The sequence below is a fragment of the Hyperolius riggenbachi genome, chromosome 4 (assembly GCF_040937935.1).
Source record: "Hyperolius riggenbachi isolate aHypRig1 chromosome 4, aHypRig1.pri, whole genome shotgun sequence".
In the NCBI taxonomy this organism is placed as follows: Eukaryota; Metazoa; Chordata; class Amphibia; order Anura; family Hyperoliidae; genus Hyperolius; species Hyperolius riggenbachi.
The window spans coordinates 409,207,515-409,232,071 of NC_090649.1; the positions used below are offsets into that span (position 1 = coordinate 409,207,515).

At 44.6% G+C, this 24,557-nt stretch overlaps 1 protein-coding gene across 1 annotated transcript in view; it reads right to left on the minus strand.

The window, feature by feature from the left end:
- ACTR2 (actin related protein 2) overlaps positions 1 to 24,557 on the minus strand; it is a 102,575-nt gene that overhangs the window by 32,674 nt on the left and 45,344 nt on the right. The window contains exons 2-3 of the mRNA XM_068232325.1: positions 18,336 to 18,446; positions 6,054 to 6,269 (exon numbers count right to left, since the gene is read on the minus strand). Coding sequence (XP_068088426.1) covers positions 6,054 to 6,269; positions 18,336 to 18,446 — 327 coding nt within the window. The remainder of the gene's footprint in view (positions 1 to 6,053; positions 6,270 to 18,335; positions 18,447 to 24,557) is intronic.

The following is a 24,557-nucleotide window of genomic DNA, read 5'->3' on the forward strand; positions in this document are numbered from 1 at the left end:
AAACTATACTTGCTACACTGGGCAAACTATACTTGCTACACTGGGCAAACTATACTTGCTACACTGGGCAAACTATACTTGCTACACTGGGCAAACTATACTTGCTACACTGGGCAAACTATACTTGCTACACTGGGCAAACTATACTTGCTACACTGGGCAAACTATACTTGCTACACTGGGCAAACTATACTTGCTACACTGGGCAAACTATACTTGCTACACTGGGCAAACTATACTTGCTACACTGGGCAAACTATACTTGCTACACTGGGCAAACTATACTTGCTACACTGGGCAAACTATACTTGCTACACTGGGCAAACTATACTTGCTACACTGGGCAAACTATACTTGCTACACTGGGCAAACTATACTTGCTACACTGGGCAAACTATACTTGCTACACTGGGCAAACTATACTTGCTACACTGGGCAAACTATACTTGCTACACTGGGCAAACTATACTTGCTACACTGGGCAAACTATACTTGCTACACTGGGCAAACTATACTTGCTACACTGGGCAAACTATACTTGCTACACTGGGCAAACTATACTTGCTACACTGGGCAAACTATACTTGCTACACTGGGCAAACTATACTTGCTACACTGGGCAAACTATACTTGCTACACTGGGCAAACTATACTTGCTACACTGGGCAAACTATACTTGCTACACTGGGCAAACTATACTTGCTACACTGGGCAAACTATACTTGCTACACTGGGCTAACTATACTTGCTACACTGGGCTAACTATACTTGCTACACTGGGCTAACTATACTTGCTACACTGGGCTAACTATACTTGCTACACTGGGCTAACTATACTTGCTACACTGGGCTAACTATACTTGCTACACTGGGCTAACTATACTTGCTACACTGGGCTAACTATACTTGCTACACTGGGCTAACTATACTTGCTACACTGGGCTAACTATACTTGCTACACTGGGCTAACTATACTTGCTACACTGGGCTAACTATACTTGCTACACTGGGCTAACTATACTTGCTACACTGGGCTAACTATACTTGCTACACTGGGCTAACTATACTTGCTACACTGGGCTAACTATACTTGCTACACTGGGCTAACTATACTTGCTACACTGGGCTAACTATACTTGCTACACTGGGCTAACTATACTTGCTACACTGGGCTAACTATACTTGCTACACTGGGCTAACTATACTTGCTACACTGGGCTAACTATACTTGCTACACTGGGCTAACTATACTTGCTACACTGGGCTAACTATACTTGCTACACTGGGCTAACTATACTTGCTACACTGGGCTAACTATACTTGCTACACTGGGCTAACTATACTTGCTACACTGGGCTAACTATACTTGCTACACTGGGCTAACTATACTTGCGACACTGGGCTAACTATACTTGCGACACTGGGCTAACTATACTTGCGACACTGGGCTAACTATACTTGCGACACTGGGCTAACTATACTTGCGACACTGGGCTAACTATACTTGCGACACTGGGCTAACTATACTTGCGACACTGGGCTAACTATACTTGCGACACTGGGCTAACTATACTTGCGACACTGGGCTAACTATACTTGCGACACTGGGCTAACTATACTTGCGACACTGGGCTAACTATACTTGCGACACTGGGCTAACTATACTTGCGACACTGGGCTAACTATACTTGCTACACTGGGCTAACTATACTTGCTACACTGGGCTAACTATACTTGCTACACTGGGCTAACTATACTTGCTACACTGGGCTAACTATACTTGCTACACTGGGCTAACTATACTTGCTACACTGGGCTAACTATACTTGCTACACTGGGCTAACTATACTTGCTACACTGGGCTAACTATACTTGCTACACTGGGCTAACTATACTTGCTACACTGGGCTAACTATACTTGCTACACTGGGCTAACTATACTTGCTACACTGGGCTAACTATACTTGCTACACTGGGCTAACTATACTTGCTACACTGGGCTAACTATACTTGCTACACTGGGCTAACTATACTTGCTACACTGGGCTAACTATACTTGCTACACCGGGCTAACTATACTTGCTACACCGGGCTAACTGTACTTGCTACACCGGGCTAACTGTACTTGCTACACCGGGCTAACTGTACTTGCTACACCGGGCTAACTGTACTTGCTACACCGGGCTAACTGTACTTGCTACACCGGGCTAACTGTACTTGCTACACCGGGCTAACTGTACTTGCTACACCGGGCTAACTGTACTTGCTACACCGGGCTAACTGTACTTGCTACACCGGGCTAACTGTACTTGCTACACCGGGCTAACTGTACTTGCTACACCGGGCTAACTGTACTTGCTACACCGGGCTAACTGTACTTGCTACACCGGGCTAACTGTACTTGCTACACCGGGCTAACTGTACTTGCTACACCGGGCTAACTGTACTTGCTACACCGGGCTAACTGTACTTGCTACACCGGGCTAACTGTACTTGCTACACCGGGCTAACTGTACTTGCTACACCGGGCTAACTGTACTTGCTACACCGGGCTAACTGTACTTGCTACACCGGGCTAACTGTACTTGCTACACCGGGCTAACTGTACTTGCTACACCGGGCTAACTGTACTTGCTACACCGGGCTAACTGTACTTGCTACACCGGGCTAACTGTACTTGCTACACCGGGCTAACTGTACTTGCTACACCGGGCTAACTGTACTTGCTACACCGGGCTAACTGTACTTGCTACACCGGGCTAACTGTACTTGCTACACCGGGCTAACTGTACTTGCTACACCGGGCTAACTGTACTTGCTACACCGGGCTAACTGTACTTGCTACACCGGGCTAACTGTACTTGCTACACCGGGCTAACTGTACTTGCTACACCGGGCTAACTGTACTTGCTACACCGGGCTAACTGTACTTGCTACACCGGGCTAACTGTACTTGCTACACCGGGCTAACTGTACTTGCTACACCGGGCTAACTGTACTTGCTACACCGGGCTAACTGTACTTGCTACACCGGGCTAACTGTACTTGCTACACCGGGCTAACTGTACTTGCTACACTGGGCTAACTGTACTTGCTACACTGGGCTAACTGTACTTGCTATACTGGGGTAACTATACTACCTAACTAATTATACTAGGCAACTATAGTCCTTATACAGGGGCAACTGTGTTAGCTACCTATACTGGGGGCAATACCTACTTGCCTATATACTACACTCAAAATCAGGGGAAAGAGGGGGGCTGCCACCGCCACTAACCACGCCCCCCCCCCTGGGGGGGGGGGGCGAGAAAAGTTTGGTCGGGATAGTGGGCCCCGGGCTTAAAAAGGTTGGGGACCCCTGCTCTATAGGACCCAGAGCCTTCCCTCTCCTTAGGGGAGTATCTGCATTTTTTTTTTAATTAGGCTTCAGATTCCCTTTAATACTGGGGGGCACACTTCGGAATCTCCGCTTCTAGTGCTGGAAAACATTGTCCCGGGCCCTGTCTGCAAATTCAACTTCCTGTAAGCTACAAATCTACAGCAGGCTGTGCCAGCATGACAGTCAACACAGGCCACCTGCCCATTATTTGTGCATATATCAGAATAAAGAAGAGGTGCTTTGCTTTGGCCAATGTCTGTCACCACAGTTTGCCACCACCTTCAGCCACATTTTCTACTGCAATGCTGTCCCATAAAAAAAAAAAAAAAAAAAAAGGCACTGGGTCCACCACTTTGCCTCTATACACTATTTACTTAATGGTATAACCATTAACATTTTCCATCATTCAATTCTGGGTCAAGTTTGGCTTTAAAGGAGTTATCAGGCTTATTAGAGCAAAATAAGTGCTACTCACCCGGGGCTTCGTCCAGGCCCAAGCTCCCAGCATGTCCCACGCCGCAGCCGTTTGCCGCCTCCCGGTCCGCGGTGATGACGTCAGGTCGGTCTGTACTGCGCCTGTGCGAGTGGCGCCATTACTCATCGCCACATGGACCGGAGCGTACTGCACAGGTGCAGTAGTTCTGCACCTGCGCGGTACGCTCCGGTCCACGTAGCGGTGATTGACAGCGCCGCTCGTGCAGGCGCAGGAGGTCAGCCTGACGTCATCACCACGGACCAGGAGGCAGAGGCGGGGAACGGCTGTGGAGAGAGCTGCAGCGTGGGACATGCTGGGAGCTTGGGGCTGGATGAAGCCCCTGGTGAGAAGCACTTATTTTGCTCTTATAAGCCTGATAACTCCTTTAAAAAGAGAATCACTAATAAAAAAAAAAGTTCCCCTGCGAGGTACTCACCTCGGTAGGGGGAAGCCTCTGGATCCTGTTCAGGCTTCCCCAGTCCTCCTGTGTTCCACGGTGGTCTTGCTGCAGCCCACAATGTACAGCCGACAATTAGGCTGTGCAATATTTACCTTTCCCTGTTCCAGCGGGGGCGCTGTTGCAGCTCTCGGCTTGGAAACAGCCGATCTAAGTCAGGTCAGCTCTACTGTGCAGGCGACTTGCGCATGCGCAGTAGAGTGGATCCGATTAGGATCGGGTATTTCCGCCCATTTCCGAGCCAAGAGCTGCTACTACGCCTGCGCTGGAGTCGGGAAGGTAAATATTTACATGGCCGCTGTTCGGAGGGGCACTGTGAGACCACCGTGGGACACAGGAGGATGGGGGAAGCCTTGATAGGATCCTGATGCTTCCCCCTCCTGAGGTGAGAACCCCCCGGGGGAATTTTTAAATGTTACAGATCCTCTTTAACAGTAACTGGGTCTCATTTTTTCCACTTCAGAGTGTATACACTAGATCATCGTTGTTCACTTCTTACGGGTCTCTTTCATTTACATTAGAACTGGCCTCTCTTCCAGGAATTGCTGACATTCACCAGTCAGCTACTTCTATTCACCAGCTGAGGGCTTGCTAGTGCTTGGCACTGGGAGTGGACAAGCTTCTTCACGGCAGTTTCGGGGCCAAATTGCACCAAAGCCGAGGGTGTAAAAGTTGTGCACCCTTTCCTCCCACTCCCGTGGACTCGCAAACCCTTACTCTTTGAAGGGAAGTAAGAGGTATACAGAGGCTACGATATTTATTTCCTTTTAATCAAAACCAGTTGCCTGGCAGCCCTGCAGGTCTATTCCTCTGCAGTAGTATCTGAATAACACCAGAAACAAGCATGCAGCTAGTCTTGTCAGATCTGTCTTTAAAGTCTGAAACACCTGATCTACTGCATGCTTGTTCAGGGGCTATGGCTGAACGTATTAGAGGCAGAGGATCAGTAGGGCTGCCAGGCAACTGGTATTGCTTAAAAGGAAATAAACATGGCAGCCTCCATATACTTCTCTCTTCAGTTCCCCTTTAAGGGCAGTCACACAGCCACAAGTAGATCCGCCTACTTACTAATGACCAACCGCTCATGCAGGAGGAAGCATGGACCAGGAGAACACAAAGGCAAAGAGAGCCTGGAAAAGCCAACTCCTCCATAAGCGATGCGCACTGACAGCCGTCTGTACCGCTACAGGACATCGGGTGTCATCAAATGGTGGTGACGTGATGATGGCTTGATGTCTGACGCAGGCAGCAGAGGAGGAGTCAAGGAAGGTGATCAAGCTGGTAATCTTCCATTTGGCTGCACCACTCATCACCAGCTGTTATGTCCTTCTGCCTGCGCCCCCCTTTTTCTACTTTCCAGTCTGCGCCCAGGGCGGCCACCCTGCCCAAGAAACGCCCCTGAACTGCTTCCCCCATGAAGTTGAATCTGAGCACAGTGGTTGCCTTCCTCAGATGCAACATGGAACTGTTTTTGGCTGCCGGGTAATGCAGCAGAGTGTCTAACGTGACATGTAATTCCAGGTGCTTGTGACTGGCAACCAGGAGGCTAGAAAAGTGGCCTTGAGGCAACAGACTAGAACAGCACAAGGCCACATAAGTGACAATTTTAAGCTAAACTTTTACAGATACTGTTTACACAAGTTTGTGTGAGCATGCATATTGCAGTCACTGCCAGAACATTGGCCCATCGCTGAATACTAGCTCATCCAGATTATTATGACACTAGCCTAAAGAGGATTTACCTCGACAATCTTCTCGCGGTTTTTGGTTGGGTTCATCGGGGGTTCTGTTAGGAGAATTTTACAGTCTCTGGTGTCTATGTTCAGTTTCTCTGGCCCAAACGTGTAGTCCCACAAGTGCTTCATGTCATCCCAGTTCCGCACAATTCCGTTCTCCATGGGGTAGTTCACTTCCAGCATTGAACGAAGCTCGCTGGCCTCATCGCCAACCATGAGGTCCTGGAAAGGCAGACGCAACACTCAGTCTTGATCACACACAACTATGTACCAACTGATTGATGAAGTATTTTATAGTGCATAGCAACCCAATTATAAATACTAAAACGGTTAAAAAAAAAAAAAAAAAAAAAACCTAAATTTATAAATACACATACTACAAAATAAAAAGATTACATCAAAAATATGCATATTAGTTTGATCATAATGATAGCTCCTGTGAGCTATGATAGCCCTATGACAATGCCACACATATTATTGCCATGAAATGTCATGTTTTCAATAATAGGTATACATGAGCAGCCAATCTTGCAGGCCGTCGAGTTATTTCAATGTTCTTACTGGAAACTGATCAGATGGAAATACCAAATCAATGATAATGTGTATGATGGCTGGCTCTTCTGATGGAGCCCTGGTTCTCAAGCAAGCCTCTGATCTTGTCACATTGTACTAAATGACTTATTACTGTACTATGTATTTATATAGCACTGACATCATCCATGGTACTTTACAGGGACCTTAGTCATGTTACTAACTGTTCCTCCGGAGCAGCTTACAATCTTATCCCTATCATGTCATAATCTACTTTTCTTACAGGGACTATATTGGGGGGGGGGGGGCCTCCAGCTTAGTAGTATACTTGCCCAGATTTGAACCTGAACTCTAGTAGAGAGCGTGCTATCCAGTATTTCAGTGATATTCAACATTATATATATCTATCTATCCATCCATTTCTGAAAGCCAGTGTTTACCACATACCTTCTGGTATAGGTCAAATTATCCCAAGCACCCCTTAATACATATAAAATGTATTAATAGTACATCCTGCAATGTATGGAAATTTGAAAGCATGCCATACACTAAAAAAAAAAAAAAAAAAAAAAAGTTCTCAGTTTAGAAGATTTTTCATTTTCTAAAACTCAGATTTAAAGGCTCGATCATGTGCACGTCGCCTTAAGCCTCCTGCGCAGTTCTCGAAAGACTTAACTGTGCATGCGCAAGATGCTTATGGCGACTCACACATGATCAAGCCGGGTGCGGACAGGCCTGGCATGCGCAGTTACGTCTTTGGCTGAAGTCGCCAGGATAACGGGACTGCCAGAGAGACCATGGAGGGGAGCCCAGAGGGACCTTGTGGGCTACGGGGGACTAGAGGAAGCCCCAGATAGGTCCAGATTTTTTTTATTTCATTTTTTAATTACTACTCAGGGTCCTTTTAACTATAATAAGCATAAGTAACCCCTGAAGCCATCAGAAGCACTCATCAAGGTATGTACACCAGTCACTACACCATGCTGTTTACAAATGCACAGGGACAAGCACATGACTGATTGAAAGTTACAAACCTTGCCCATTACTCAACAGTCTAAGACTTCAATGAGTGTTTCCCATGAGTCTACAGCTGAATTTACTACTGATTCACTGCAACCTGACATTCCAGAACTGGTTAAACCTGCAGCAAGAAGTTGCTAGCCTGGAATGCAGGAAAATGCATTCTATCAAGGTAAAGACAGGCCTTTTGTTTAAACAGGTAGAATCGTTGCACACAGGAGAAATACACAAACGCTTTGAGTATTTGAATGCATGGCGAAGAGTAATCTACTAAGAATAAGCAATACAAACTTCTGAAATATTTGTGAAATGTCACCTCTGTAAAAAAATAAAAACAATTAACGTGCATCAGCACTGAACAAATGTTTATGTAATTTACGTTATTAAAATTTAGAGAGCAACGAGTTATCAAAACTGATTTAAGCACAAAATGCATTACATTTTATAGGGAACTTGAAGTGGGAGTGTTATAGAGGCTGCCATTTATTTCCTTTTAAACAATGCAAGTTGCCTGGCTTTCCCCCTGATCCTGTGTCTCTAAGGCCAGGGTCACAGAACCATATGGTGTTTCCCACTATGTTCTATGGGGAAAATGCATTTGATTCTGCTAAGTGTGACCCTGGCCTAATAAACAAGCAGTCTGACTGGATTGACATGCTTGCTTCAAGTGATGCTAGACTATCAATAAGAATGAAAGGCAACTGATTTTGTTTAAAAGAAAATTAGTAGAGCAGCCTCCATACCCCTACACAGAGCAGCAGAGCTGTGGAGACGGTACAAAAATCTTCGACTCCAACTCCTCAGTTTATGAAACCACGACTCCGACTCCAGGTACCCAAAATGGCTCCAACTCCGACTCCTCGACTCAGACTCCTTAGTCTAATACTTAACAGGGATGTGTATTTTGTACAAAAATCATCCGACTCCTGAATCCAACTCCTCAGTTTATGAAATCAACGACTCCAACTCCAAGTGCCCAAAATTGCCCTGACTCCACTCCACAGCCCCGCAGAGCAGGAGCAACTGTTACACTATTCGCACACCTGCATTACGTGACAAGCAGCCCACTGGCGGTCATAGAATAGGGGTGCCCATAAATTACTCTATTTTCATAATAATCAAATTTGGCAGGAATCAATGCTGCACCATGGCCACCCAATCGATTTTTTTATGCTGGAAAAAAGTTAGTTGGGAGGGCGCAGTTTGTTGGGTCGCGGCAACGGCATTTAATTTCCCGATGACCAATGGACCCCCAACTGGGCTCTCCCTCCCCAAGTGTATGTGTACCTCCCGGCCAGTGGTGAATGTTGCAGGCTCACCTATCATGCCGGCGTGACTCCTCGCCGCCTCCTGTGTCTGGTGTCCTTTCAGATTGCCACCACGAGTGCCTGTGCCACATGAAACTGCCACAGGTAGTGACGTCACTACATGCTGCAGTGTCACGGGGTACAGGGGCACGCGGTGGCAATTCAAGGATGCCGAAATCTACTCAACAGCACTGAAAAGGCTTGGTGTTTCTTAAGTTTCACAGCATCAGAACTTTGCTTTTCTTACCCAAGCCTCATTTTTAGCTGCGCAGAAGCTAAGCTCTGCCCCATCAAAGAAATCATCCGTGCATTTTCCCCCTGATGCTATGCAAAGCATGCTGGGATAGCGGATGTTCTCGTTGCCCAGCGCACACAACTGGGAGAGGTAATCAGGACACAGGACAGTTGAAACTGTGTCTCATGCTCCCTGTCACCTTCTTTCAACCAAACAGATGGCTGCCCCCATGAAATCACAAACATTTGCCTGTTCTTTTAAAACAGGGTGGGTAAGAGATTAAATTACCTATCTATTTTAATTAGCATAACTAATGTAACTTAATGACAGTATGATTGTTTAGGCTGAATATCCTCTTTAACCATGGATCTGGGGGGGGGGGGGAGGGGGTCATATGGAGGCTGCCATGTTTAATATTTTTTGTTTAAAATGCTATCTGCCATGACCTGCAATTAATAATGGCTTTGGCCCTCTGCTCCGGTTATTTACTTGTCTTGCTATATGTTCATGCTGACACCATGACCAATAAAGTATATTTTGTTTTCAGACAATCTTGACTCCACCAGCTACATGCATGTTACAGGTGTGCAGACACTAGAGTCAAAGATTATCATGAACATGTCTTCCTCTTTACCTTTTAACAGTTTCTCACATCTGTATAAAACCATCAGCATGGAGCATGTGCTGCTGATACTGTATGGTGTAGAAAGAGCCATCCACGTATTAATCAGCTTCACATGCCAGGAAACACAATCTCTGGGATATGCAAGTGCACACTTTACACACAAGTTAGTGTCAATTTAGCTGACCATTGCAAATACAAACCTTAACTTATATTTATGCATGTTTTGCACAAGTAAAACAAAAATATAGCACACTGAGCACACTAGTCTGTTCCTCTAGGCATGCATATTGAGGTCATACATAGACCAATTTTTCAAAACTGTTTACAATCTCCTGTCTTAACTTGGAAAAAGAGAAAGGAAGAAGATCTCACAGTGACTGTTGTAAATGGGATAGATGGCCCCTTAGACAAGTCTCACCTTAAAGGGAACCTAAACCGAGAAGGATATGGATCTTTCCTTTTAACCACTTGAGGACCTAGGGCTTTCTACCCCTTAAGGACCGGCCACTTTTTTTCCATTCAGACCACTGCAGCTTTCACGGTTTATTGCTCACTCATACAACCTACCACCTAAATGAATTTTGGCTCCTTTTCTTGTCACTAATAAAGCTTTCTTTTGGTGCTATTTGATTGCTCCTGCGATTTTTACTTTTTATTATATTCATCAAAAAAGACATGAACAAAAATGATTTTTTTTAACTCTGTGCTGACAGTTTTCAAATAAAGTAAAATTTCTGTATACATGCAGCGCGAAAAATGTGGACAAACATGTTTTTGATAAAAAAGAAAACCCATTCAGTGTATATTTATTGGTTTGGGTAAAAGTTATAGCGTTTACAAACTATGGTGCAAAAAGTGAATTTTCTCATTTTCAAGCATCTATGACTTTTCTGACCCCCTGTCATGTTTCATGAGGGGCTAGAATTCCAGGATAGTATAAATACCCCCCAAATGACCCCATTTTGGAAAGAAGACATTTTAAAGTATTCACTGAGAGGCAAAGTGAGTTCATAGAAGATATTATTTTTTGTCACAAGTAAGAGGAAAATGACACTTTGTGAGGAAAAAAAAAAAAAAAAAAAAGTTTCCATTTCTTCTAACTTGCGACAAAAAAAAAATGAAATCTGCCACGGACTCACCATGCCCCTTTTTGAATACCTTGAAGGGTCTACTTTCCAAAATGGGGTCATTTGTGGGGTGTGTTTGCTGTCCTGACATTTTGGGGGTGCGAAATTGTAAGCACCCCTGTAAAGCCTAAAGGTGCTCATTGGACTTTGGACCCCTTAGCGCAGTTAGGCTGCAAAAAAGTGCCACACATCTGGTATTGCCGTACTTAGGAGAAGTAGTATAATGTGTTTTGGGGTGTATTTTTACACATACCCATGCTGGGTGGGAGAAATATCTCTGTAAATGACAATTTGTTAATTTTTTTTACACACAATTGTCCATTTACAGAGATCTTTCTCCCACTCAGCATGGGTATGTGTAAAAATACACCACAAAACACATTATACTACTTCTCCTGAGTACGGCGATACCACATGTGTGGCACTTTTTTGCACCCTAACTGCGCTAAGGGGCCCAAAGTCCAATGAGTACCTTTAGGATTTCACAGGTCATTGAGAAATTTCGTTTCAAGACTACTCCTCACGGTTTAGGGCCCCTAAAATGCCAGGGCAGTATAGGAACCCCACAAATGACCCCATTTTAGAAAGAAGACACCCCAAGGTATTCCGTTAGGAGTATGGTGAGTTCATAGAAGATTTTATTTTTTGTCAAAAGTTAGCGGAAAATGACACTTTGTGAAAAAACACAATTAAAATTAATTTCCGCTAACTTGTGACAAAAAATAAAATCTTCTATGAACTCGCCATACTACTAACGGAATACCTTGGGGTGTCTTCTTTCTAAAATGGGGTCATTTGTGGGGTTCCTATACTGCCCTGGCATTTTAGGGGCCCTAAACCGTGAGGAGTAGTCTTGAAACGAAATTTCTCAAAATGACCTGTGAAATCCTAAAGGTACTCATTGGACTTTGGGCCCTTTAGCGCAGTTAGGGTGCAAAAAAGTGCCACACATGTGGTATCGCCATACTCGGGAGAAGTAGTACAATGTGTTTTGGGGTGTATTTTTACACATACCCATGCTGGGGGGGAGAAAGATCTCTGTAAATGGACAATTGTGTGTAAAAAAAATCAAAAGATTGTCATTTACAGAAGTATTTCTCCCACCCAGCATGGGTATGTGTAAAAATACACCCCAAAACACATTATACTACTTCTCCCGAGTATGGCGATACCACATGTGTGGCACTTTTTTGCACCCTAACTGCACTAAGGGGCCCAAAGTCCAATGAGTACCTTTAGGATTTCACAGGTCATTTTTGTTTCAAGACTACTCCTCACGGTTTAGGGCCCCTAAAATGCCAGGGCAGTATAGGAACCCCACTAATGACCCCATTTTAGAAAGAAGACACCCCAAGGTATTCCGTTAGGAGTATGGTGAGTTCATAGAAGTTTTTATTTTTTTGTCACAAGTTAGCGGAAATTGATTTTAATTGTTTTTTTTCACAAAGTGTCATTTTCTGCTAACTTGTGACAAAAAATAAAATCTATGAACTCACCATACTCCGTACGGAATACCTTTGGGTGTCTTCTTTCTAGAATGGGGTCATTTGTGGGGTTCCTATACTGCCCTGGCATTTTAGGGGCCCTAAACCGTGAGGAGTAGTCTTGAAACCAAATGTCGCAAAATGACCTGTGAAATCCTAAAGGTACTCATTGGACTTTGGGCCCCTTAGCGTACTTAGGGTGTAAAAAAAAGTGCCACACATGTGGTACCGCCGTACTCAGGAGAAGTAGTATAATGCGTTTTGGGGTGTATTTTTACACATACCCATGCTAAGTGGGAGAAATATCTCTGTAAATGACAATTGTTTGATTTTTTTTACACACAATTGTCCATTTACATAGAAATTTCTCCCACCCAGCATGGGTATGTGTAAAAATACACCCCAAAACACATTATACTACTTTTCCTGAGTATGGCGGTACCACATGTGTGACACTTTTTTGCAGCCTAGGTGCGCTAAGGGGCCCAACGTCCTATTCACAGGTCATTTTGAGGCATTTGTTTTCTAGACTACTCCTCGCGGTTTAGGGCCCCTAAAATGCAAGGGCAGTATAGGAACCCCACAAGTGACCCCATTTTAGAAAGAAGACACCCCAAGGTATTCCGTTAGGTGTATGGCGAGTTCATAGAAGATTTTATTTTTTGTCACAAGTTAGTGAAAAATGACACTTTGTGAAAAAAACCCAATAAAAATCAATTTCCGCTAACTTTTGACAAAAAAATAAAATCTTCTATGAACTCGTCATACACCTAACAGAATACCTTGGGGTGTCTTTTTTTCTAAAATGGGGTCACTTGTGGGGTTCCTATACCGCCCTGGCATTTTACAGGCCCAAAACCGTGAGTAGTCTGGAAACCAAATGTCTCAAAATGACTGTTCAGGGGTATAAGCATCTGCAAATTTTGATGACAGGTGGTCTATGAGGGGCCGAATTTTGTGGAACCGGTCATAAGCAGGGTGGCCTTTTAGATGACAGGTTGTATTGGGCCTGATCTGATGGATAGGAGTGCTAGGGGGGTGACAGGAGGTGATTGATGGGTGTCTCAGGGGGTGGTTAGAGGGGAAAATAGATGCAATCAATGCACTGGGGAGGTGATCGGAAGGGGGTCTGAGGGGGATCTGAGGGTTTGGCCGAGTGATCAGGAGCCCACACGGGGCAAATTGGGGCCTGATCTGATGGGTAGGTGTGCTAGGGGGTGACAGGAGGTGATTGATGGGTGTCTCAAGGTGTGATTAGAGGGGGGAATAGATGCAAGCAATGCACTGGCGAGGTGATCAGGGCTGGGGTCTGAGGGCATTCTGAGGGTGTGGGCGGGTGATTGAGTGCCCTAGGGGCAGATAGGGGGTCTAATCTGATAGGTAGCAGTGACAGGGGGTGATTGATGGGTAATTAGTGGGTGTTTAGGGTAGAGAACAGATGTAAACACTGCACTTGGGAGGTGATCGGACGTCGGATCTGCGGGCGATCTATTGGTGTGGGTGGGTGATCAGATTGCCCGCAAGGGGCAGGTTAGGGGCTGATTGATGGGTGGCAGTGACAGCGGGTGATAGATGGGCGGCAGTGACAGGGGGTGATTGATGGGTGGCAGTGACAGGGGGTGATTGATGGGTGATTGATAGGTGATTGACAGGTAATCAGTGGGTTATTACAGGGGAGAACAGATGTAAATATTGCACTGGCGAATTGATAAGGGGGGGGTCTGAGGGCAATCTGAGCGTGTAGGCGGGCGATTGGGTGCCCGCAAGGGGCAGATTAGGGTCTGATCTGATGGGTAACAGTGACAGGTGGTGATAGGGGGTGATTGATGGCTGATTGATGGGTAATTAGTGGGTGTTTAGAGGAGAGAATAGATGGAAACACTGCGCTTGGGTGGTGATCTGATGTCGGATCTGCGGGCGATCTATTGGTGTGGGTGGGTGATCAGTTTGCCCGCAAGGGGCAGGTTAGGGGCTGATTGTTGGGTGGCAGTGACAGGGGGTGATTGATGGGTGATAGGTGATTGGCAGGTGATTGACAGGTGATCAGTGGGTTATTACAGGGAAGAACAGATGTAATTAATGCACTGGTGAATTGATAAGGGGGGGTCAGAGGGCAATCTGAGCGTGTGGGCGGGTGATTGGGTGCCCGCAAGGGGCAGATTAGGGTTTGATCTGATAGGTAAAAGTGACAGGTGGTGATAGGGGGTGATTGATGGGTAATTAGTGGGTGTTTAGAGGAGAGAATAGATGTAAACAATGGATTTGGGAGGTGATCTGATGTCGGATCTGCGGGCGATCTATTGGTGTGGGGGGGTGATCAGATTGCCCGCAAGGGGCAGGTTAGGGGCTGATTGATGGGTGGCAGTGACAGGGGGTGATTGACGGGTGATGGACAGGTGATGGACAGGTGATGGACAGGTGATGGACAGGTGATCAGGGGGGATAGATGCATACAGTACATGGGGGGGGGGGTCTGGGGGGGGGGAGGGGGGTCTGGGGAGAATCTGAGGGGTGGGGGGGTGATCAGGAGGGAGCGGGGGGCAGGGGGGGGATAAAAAAAAATAGCGTTGACAGATAGTGACAGGGAGTGATTGATGGGTGATTAGGGGGGTGATTGGGTGCAAACAGGAGTCTGGGGGGTGGGCAGGGGGGGGGGGGGTCTGATGGGTGCTGTGGGCGCTCTGGGGCAGGGGGGGGGGGGAAATCAGTGTGCTTGGTGCAGACTAGGGTGGCTGCAGCCTGCCCTGGTGGTCCCTCGGACATTGGGACCACCAGGGCAGGAGGCAGCCTGTATAATACACTTTGTAAACATTACAAAGTGTATTATACACTTTGTATGCGGCGATCGTCGGGTTAACATCCCGCCGGCGCTTCCGTATGGCCGGCGGGATGTTGCGGCGGGCGAGCGGCGCCAGGCGGAGGATCGCGTCACGGATGACGCGATCGCTCCGCCCATGCCCATACAAGGACCGCCGCCAATTGTCAATACGGCGGTCCTTGCGGCGTCCACTTCCCGGCCGCCAATTGTATATACGGCGGTCGGGAAGTGGTTAAAATACCAGTTGCCTGACTCTCCTGCTGATCCTGTGTCTAATACTTTTACCACAGCCCCTCAACAAGCATGCAGATCAGGTGTTCAGACTGAAGTCAGACTGGATTAGCTGCATGCTTGTTTCAGGTGTGTGATTCAGCCACTACAGCCAAAGATCAGAAGGACTGCCAGGCAACTGGTATTGTTTAAAAGGAAACATCCATATGCCTCAGTTTAGGTTCCCTTTAATATATGGCTGTCAACTGCAGCAATAGCAGCTTTGTCCCACTTTGAACATCTGCCAGGAATCGGGCTCAAACTCAAGTGGCTTGTCCCAGAGACTCTGCCTGTGGTCTGATTCGTGCCACCAGAGAATGCAGGTGAAACGCGTATAAAGATACATGTTACCACCCACGATAGCGTCCTGCACCAAATCGAAACTAGATGACAGCGAGAGACAGGAGGAGACGTCACTGACGACGAGGGAACAGGATGGCTTCAGGGGCTGGTAGATGCCCTAGGTAAATGAAAGGTATTTTTTTTTCCGCCACAGTTAAGGTTCCCTTTACAGACTATAACCCCTTTCACACTACTAAAAACTGAAAAGACATTTCCTAAAACTGCTTTAAAGGGAACCAGAGAGGATGAACTATACATACCTGGGGCTTCCTCCAGCCCCATACGCCTGGATCGCTCCCACGCCACCGTCCTCCGCTGCCTGGATCCGCCGCCACCGGGTCCCGTCATTGCCGCGAGTCGGCAAGTCGGCCGGCGGACGCGGCCAATTCTCCGCATCACAGCGTGCTCTCCCCATACAGATACGCATGTGGCTGCTTACTGCGCAGCCGCATGCGTACATGTATGGAGGGAGCCCCTGTGATGCGGACAATTGGCCGCGTCCGCCGGAAGTGACGGGCCCGGTACCGGCGGATCCAGGAAGCTGAGGACGGCGGCGTGGGAGCGATTCAGGCTTATGGGGCTGGAAGAAGCCCCAGGTATGTATAAAATCTTTGCCTTTTTTCACCCCTCGTTCCTCTCTGGTTCCCTTTAAGGCTTGCATTCTGATTGCCCCTGGTAATGTTCTGAGAATGCAAACGCACATCATGGCGTGCAGAGCAGCCCTATCAGAAATACACAAAGTTTTCTTGTTTAAGTAGCAGGCAAGTTATCAGTTCAGGACACCAACATGCAAATGTTGCTAGGATCTGACCAAATGCAAGAACAAATCCTGGATTAGTTCTTAACACAGCAGAATATGAATGATGCACAGCCAATTAAGGGTCCTCAAACACAACTCTGCGACTTACCATCTTTTTCTTATTCTACTTGAAGATTTCATTAAAAAAGGAGAAGCAGAAGTGAAAAATATCAGATAAAAAGACAAAATGTTTCAACAAACACGAAGCACAGCACACATGTCTATTCAATACACTCTAAAGATAAATGGCCTACAGGTGTACCTATAAAAAATAAAAAAATAAAAACACTGATGGATTAAGTTATAAATACTAGAGAAAAGGTGGTGTGCCATTAGTCTATCAAGTGCAAGGTCAGGTACATGTTCTTCAATGAGGCTGGGCTCAAGAAAACCAGGAAGTGTTCACTGTTACTGGAAACCTGGCTGCACAATGCATCTAGGTCTAGATCGACATAACTACATTTCTGTAGTAGGAGACAAGGCAATGGAGGTCGTCACTGCAAGCAATCTGGTTTATTCAATGTATAAGTAGCAATCAGCGACATGTAAAAGTGCTGTCCAGTGCAACAAGTAACATACAGTGCAAATAACGTTCCTGGTGGGCAGTCAGTGGGTGGTGGGTGCTGTCGGCTGTCAGGCAGCTGTGCCCAGCACCCACCTTCCACTGACTGCCCACCGGGACCGGTATGTGCACAGTGTTTCTTGTTGCACTGGACAGCACTTTTACAGATCATTGATTGCTACTTATACATTGAATACACCGGATTGCTTGCAGTGCCGACCTCCATTGCCTTGTCTCCTACTCCTGCATTATTTCCTGTGGTCTGAGCACGCTAGCTTGGTCTTTTGCCTGACCAGCCAGCTCCGAGTGGTAGAACTGCAACCTTCTTCAAGTACACAGCAGTGCCAACGCTTGGTTTCCTGCTCCTTACTTTTTACTCATAATTATATTTCTTCCAGGAGAGCCATGACTGAGAACATAAAGGTGTCAGCTTTAAGGCCTACTACCACTGTGAGCTATGGTTTTTATCATTGTGTTTCAATAGATAAATGGGATATTATTGAAAAACTAGTGTTGAGCAGACTTTTGTATCCTGTTGTAAGGATAGAGTGTCATCTTCGTCTTGCACTGCCGCACTAGGTCTACCACTGTTTGATTTTTCTGTGGGTGTCTGAGTGGAGATTTTGCATTGGAAAGGGTGAAATCCTGTTCTTAGCAGCATGTTATTTTTCAGAAGGGCCTAAAAACATTTCCTTTTGAAATATTTAAAGAACACTTGAAAATAAACTACAAATTCTGATTTAATTTATACTGTGTTAATTGACTTACTCCAGAAACTCTACATGCTGGTCAGTGTGCTTACGGTTACCATCCTTTTTAATAATTAACTGACCCTTTATCTGAATACACCCTGTAGTAAGTACCAAAGTCTGTGCATGCTCACATTTGAGCTGGGCATGTGCAAGTTCCGACCACGCATGTCCAGTAAAGGGAAACACTCGTGTGTGAGGGAAGATACGCATGAGCTCCTCTTACTGGGCATGCACAGTTCCAACCCATGCATGTTCAGCTCAGATGCACTTCGTCCACAGTCCAAGAGATGAGAAAGACCCTGAAGTCAGGAGTAAAGTGCTCTGGCAACCTAAGAATGTTATATTAAGTTTCAGCACACTTCAGGAGTGCTTCAAACACAGAAGGCAAGCCCCCATAATGTGAACTAAACAGTTACCTTTATTTCAATGTTTCCCACTTTGGCTGTGGACCGAATGACAGGTCGCCCGACCAGGGCTGGGAAGATGTGTTCTGGAAAATTGGATCCTGCATATCCACATTTCACAAACTGCAAAAAAAACAAAAAAAAAAAACAACACATTAGATACGGAATGAACACACTATATAAATATATAGACTAGATGTATATTGCTTTTAATTAACCAACAAATTGAAAAAAAAAAAAAGATACGCAATGAAGTCCATGCAATTGATATGCAAGTAGGCAGGTTTGAACTGGCCATACAATAAAGCCAGAGCAATAAAACCTCCATATATAATTACAAATTACCTTAAAGAGAATCTGTATTGTTAAAATCGCACAAAAGTAAACATACCAGTGCGTTAGGGGACATCTCCTATTACCCTCTGTCACAATTTCGCCGCTCCCTGCCGCAGTAAAAGTAGTCAAAAACCGTTTTAAAAAGTTTGTTTATAAACAAACAAAATGGCCACCAAAACAGGAAGTAGATTGATGTACAATATGTCCACACATAGAAAATACATCCATACACAAGCAGGCTGTATACAGCTTTCCTTTTGAATCTCAAAAGATCATTTGTGTGTTTACATTCTGTCCCCTTCTTCTCTCATGCACTGAACATTACAGGCTTCCTGCAGACAGCTCTGCCTGTGCCGGTGTTTGTAATTCCTCAGTATGTGTGTCAGCCAGCTACTTTCACAGCCTAACAGAGAGGAGGATTTTTATCCAGCACTCTTCTATCACTGATAAGATAGCAGAGAAGCTGCTGGCTTATGTAAATAAAACACACACTGGAGTGTGCATAGAGGAACAGACCAGCACGGAAGAGTTGGCAGCCTTCCAGACACAGGCCGACAAGTCTGACAGGGGAAAGATACATTGATTTATTACAGAGACTGTGATAGTACAAAGTGCTGCAGTGAGCCAGAACAGATTAGAATAGGTTTAGGAACTTGTAGGATGGTAGAAAAAAAACTTTGTAATTTTTGTTACAGAGTCACTTTAAAGCACACCTGAACCAAAAAAAAAAAAAAAAAAAAAAAAAACCCAAAACAAGAATTAGCTTATAGGGGATATAGACAAGTGGCCTCTCAGTATCTTTTTATTCAACGCCTTATGCTGGGTACACACTGAGATTTTCTGGTCGATTTACTGTCAGATCGATTATTTCCAACATGTCCGATCTGCTATCCGATCGATTTCCGAGCATTTTCCGATCGATTTCCTATTAAAGTGCACAGAAAGCGATCGGAAAATGCTCGGAAATCGATCGAAAAGCAAATGTTGGAAATAATCGATCTGACAGTAAATCGACCAGAAAATCTCAGTGTGTACCCAGCATAAGGCGTTGAATAAAAAGATACTGAGAGGCCACTTGTCTCAGTGTGTACCCAGCAACAGGATTGCTCTGTAAAAGCTTTGACCTGGCCAGCCCTGCAGCTACAGGGGATACTTTGTCCCGGTCACATGTCTCCTCATTGCAATAACATTGCAAAACCAAATTTGGAGATGTATGACCAGTTCCATTCTTATTCATAAGCATGATTTATTTACTGTACAGTTTATTAATTGTATTAATGGTAAAAATTTTGTGGATTGTCTTTACAATAGAACTTTGAATTCACAGGTAACTTTCCGTTACCCAAGATTACAGAAAAATTATATTAGCTACACATACAAATACATACAAAGCTGATTACAGGGAGGGTTAGTGGAAAAATTAATTTAGTTTACATGTCCCTGATGACTGACGTTCAGCTGCCCGATGTCTGAATCTAAGGATTCCCCAAGGCACTATTTATGTGAGCGTAAGATTCTCAAAGTCCCATAGGGATTGAATAATCTGTACAAGTTCAAGCACAATGTTTCTGCAACACTAGTAAAACTTCGATTAATGGGAGGATTTACCGTAAGCAGAAAATGACTGTAGCACAGCAAATGACTGTAGCACCCTAGCTTTGGCAATGGTTGGGTACAGTGTGGCTGTTCCACTGTGGTTCTAATGGGAGGAATAGTACTTCACCTAAGTATTGGTGTTCACAGCTTGGTAGAGCACAGATGTGTCACAGGTTTGCTTATGGGAGGAGTTGCATAGAACTAGACTGCTCTACCACTGTTCTGACGGGAGGAGTTGGGCAGAGCAGACCTTTTCATGCATTTGCTAAGAGTCGACCACTCTATATAGCAGAGTTCTTTGACCCAAATGCTGGTGGCAGAAGCTGTGTAGAGCTCCGCCACCCTTATATAGATAGAAAGAACCATAGAAAAAAAAATCATAAAGGATTCGTGCAAGGTCTTTACGGTACAAAAATATCAAAAATCTTTATCGACACAAATACAAAGGGATTCCATAAAAAAAAAAATCTCTGTAAGGAGCTTCTTGCGGATATATAAATTCTTCCAATACAGGAATATAGCAACAGAAAGAACTTTGATGTAGACTTAAGCTCAACACACACCATACAATCTTGGTTGTACAGATTTACCAAATCTATGTAGTATAAGGGCCAACAGATTGAAAATACCTTGAATGGATTATTGGATAAGCTCTTATACTACATGAAAGTGGTAAGATTGAACAACCAAGATTGTAAGGTGTGTGTTGAGCCTTAGTGCAATATTAATGAGGCAACGACACTCGTTTCGGGGACACAAGGCCCTTCGTCAGGCTAAATGCACAGAGTACTATCTGGTAGAAAGTCCAGTTGCTAACATAAGAGCACTCCTATGTTAACAGCTGGACTTTCTACCGGTCATCAGGATTGTGCAATTTACATCTGGTTGGTGCAGATATTTTACTACATTCTCTGATGCTCCTACCGTGCATTGTCCACAGGGTTGATAGTACTCTGTGCATTTGGCCCGACGAAGGGCCTTGTGTGCCCGAAACGAGCATGTCATTGCCTCATTATTATTGCACTAAGTCTACATCAAAGTTCTTTCTGCTGCTATATTCCTGTATTGGAAGAATTTATATATCCGCAAGGAGCTCCTGACGATATTTTTTATGGAATCCCTTTGTATTTGTGTCAAAGATTTTTGATATTTTTGTACCATAAAGACCTTGCATGAATCCTTTATGATTTTTTTCTATGGTCCTTTCTATCTATACAAAGTTTATAAGTGGGTGAAGTGGATGACCCTAAAAAGGATCGAAAGGTTTTTTCTCCTTTTCCTGTATATGTAAAAAGGACGCTACTCCCAACTATTCTATTATTAGAGCTCAGCCACCACCATGTGTAATGAAGGAATGAGGACTCCAGGAGTGCAGTTATGGGAGGAGATAGAGTATAGAGCAGTGCTATGCCACAGATGCCCTGGTAGGAGGAGCTGTAAAGAGCTCAGCCACTCCCATGTAATGAAGGAAGGATTCCAGGAATGTAGTTACGAGAGGAGTTGTACAGAGCAGTGCCACACCACAGATGCACAGATGGTAGGAGGATCTGTAAAGAGCTCAGCCACTCCCATGTGTAATGAAGGAATGACTCCAGCAGTGATGTTATGGGAGGAGCTGTATAAAGCAGTGCCACGCCTCAGATGCACAGGAAGAAGGAGCTGTATAGAGCAGGGCTGCTACTAAAAATTAAATAGAAAGGGGGCTCTATAAAGGTGCTGACAAAAAGACACTGTAAAGAGAAGACTCCCCACTGGTCTTTCTAATGACAGGAGTTGGGTATAGCAGGGTTAAGCCCCAAACACACAATTATTGTCTGCACAGATTGGGACTTGCTTTAAGCCATGTAAATGCACTAGATTATACTTGGCTAGGGCAGCCAATAAAGGCCACCTCAGGCGAAAATCTAGCATGTGTATTCAGGCTCCCGAATCTTCAGCAACACCCAACGGGCCCCAAGCACACTGTTCTTCCACTCGCCACCAGACGCTATTCCATCATGTGCTGCAAGCTGGCAGATGATGAAGTGGCTTCCAGTGGGCTGAGCTTCATACAACCTCAGGGGGCACCTGCACACATGCTAGGTTCTTGGCTCAGATGGTCCTGAATAGCAGCTTTAGCCAAGCGTTTTCTAGTGTTTGCAACTATCTTACACATACAGTACGATATTCACTTACAATCTGATCCATGTTACCAAATAATCATTTTGTTCAAGATTCTTAAATTAGATCTGCAGTAGACTGATCAAAACCTCTGGTTGCGTAATGCTCAGACATGCAAGTATGGATGGCTTTTGCATGTACTGCATACACTACACATGTGATGTGTGAAAAACTGGACACCACTCAGATCAACTGCCTGAAAGAATAGCGGCAAAGCCACCGATGTATGTCGGTCCTGAAGGCTAGACCAACTTCTGATGCAATATATTTAAGGTAAGTACTAAGTAGGGATGATCAATGAGATACAAATGCTTCCAAAATTATGCAAATTTTTATGCAAATATATTCAGTTTAAACCTGGGTTTAAATTGATTGGTCCATTTTCAAATTGATTGTTCCATTTTCAAACTGAATATATTTGCATAAAAATGTGCATCAACTCAGAAGATTTTGCATATTTTTGATCATCCCTAATGGTAAGAATGGGATGATCAAAAATTGGCAAGCTATTTTGTGACATACTGATTCACATGAAGTCGTTACTTTATAGAAAAGATTTGTAAATCAATTCTAACAAGTACACACTTGAAAAATAGAAAAAAATTAGGGGCAGAGGAATCCAACATGCCTGACAATACTACAGCCGACCAGTGGCAGTAAAATGGGCTTACAGTCATGTCAATTTAATTCCTCCTTTAAAATGAATTGTGCAAAAAACCAAAGCCGTGGTATGTAACTGTATGTAATCCAGTTCACCCAACTGCTTCCTCCACTGCATAATTATATTGGCGATTCCCTATGGTAAACTCAGAGGCTGGGTGATGTGATATTATAGTTGCTCTCCCTGCACGTTCATAGAGCTGAGGATGTAACTATATGTGCCGGGCAGTTTTCTTTACCTCTTTTTCCACAAACAAGTTCTGAAAACCCCTGGTACCATGTCACACACTACTGCCACCAAAATGTGTCCTGGAAAGTTATGCAAACCACACAAATGTATGCAGCTAACAGGGGTGTATGCAATACAGGCTGTCCCCTACTTACACACAGGTTCTAATCCGGGAGATTGCAAATAAATTTGTAAATTGGTCCTGAGATAATATATGGTGAAACATGGATAAATGATTCAGGCTAGGTTTCCACTTGTGCGTTTTTTGTGTCAGATTTTTCTCTCAGAAAATTCGCATTGATTTTGCAACTAATGGTGGTGAATGGGGCCATTTCCATTCAATGCAAATGTTCGATAGCGTTCGTACGCGTGAAAAAAAATCGGAGGTCCTGTATCATTTTTTCGGGCATCGCGTACAATGCGAATTTTCGCGTTACTTGCCTGAAAATTCGCATTAGATCTATGTTACAGGAAGTTGTCAGCAGTCATGCCTAAGCTGTTACTAGGCAGATTATGTATATTTAACTAATGCGAACTATCGCGTACGAAAATTCGCATAAAAACGCGTACAAAGTTACATGCACATTTTTTGCAGGTGAAAATGTCACGCTACAGTGGAAACGTAGCCTCAAGGTCCTTTTCCACAGGCAGCTGAACTGTGCGCTCAGCGAGTATTTCCCAGGCAGCAGTTAGCAGTTGTCAGAGTTTGACAGTCTTTTCACTGCCCATCAACTGCTCCTGGAAAAGGGCCTTTACTTTCAGACAACTCTGGATTTGGACATATCATATAAAGTATGTTTTTGGTTTGTTTTCAATGTGCTTTAAAGTTTTTTTTTAAACTACTTTTAACCATTTACACAATACTGTAACATTATCGTTAAAAAATAAAGAAAAAGAACAGTATTTTATATTTTGCATATGACGACAACTTTGCATCTCTGAAACGTAACTCAAGTCATGTAGGTAGCAAAAAGAAAATGGGAGGCACTGTGCTTGCAAAAAGATATACCTTTAATCCTCGGTGGGGAGACACATCTGGGTGAACAGTGGGGGTGAGGGAGGCCTGACAGCTGTTTCGCTTAAAAACAAAGCTTCCTCAGAGGCCAAGGGTAAGAACCAACCTTGTCCTCTGAGGAAGCTTTGTTTTTAAGTGAAACAGCTGTCAGGCCTCTCTCACCCCCACTGTTCACCCCGATGTGTCTCCCCACCGAGGATTAAAGGTATATCTTTTTTGCAAGCACAGTGCCACCCAT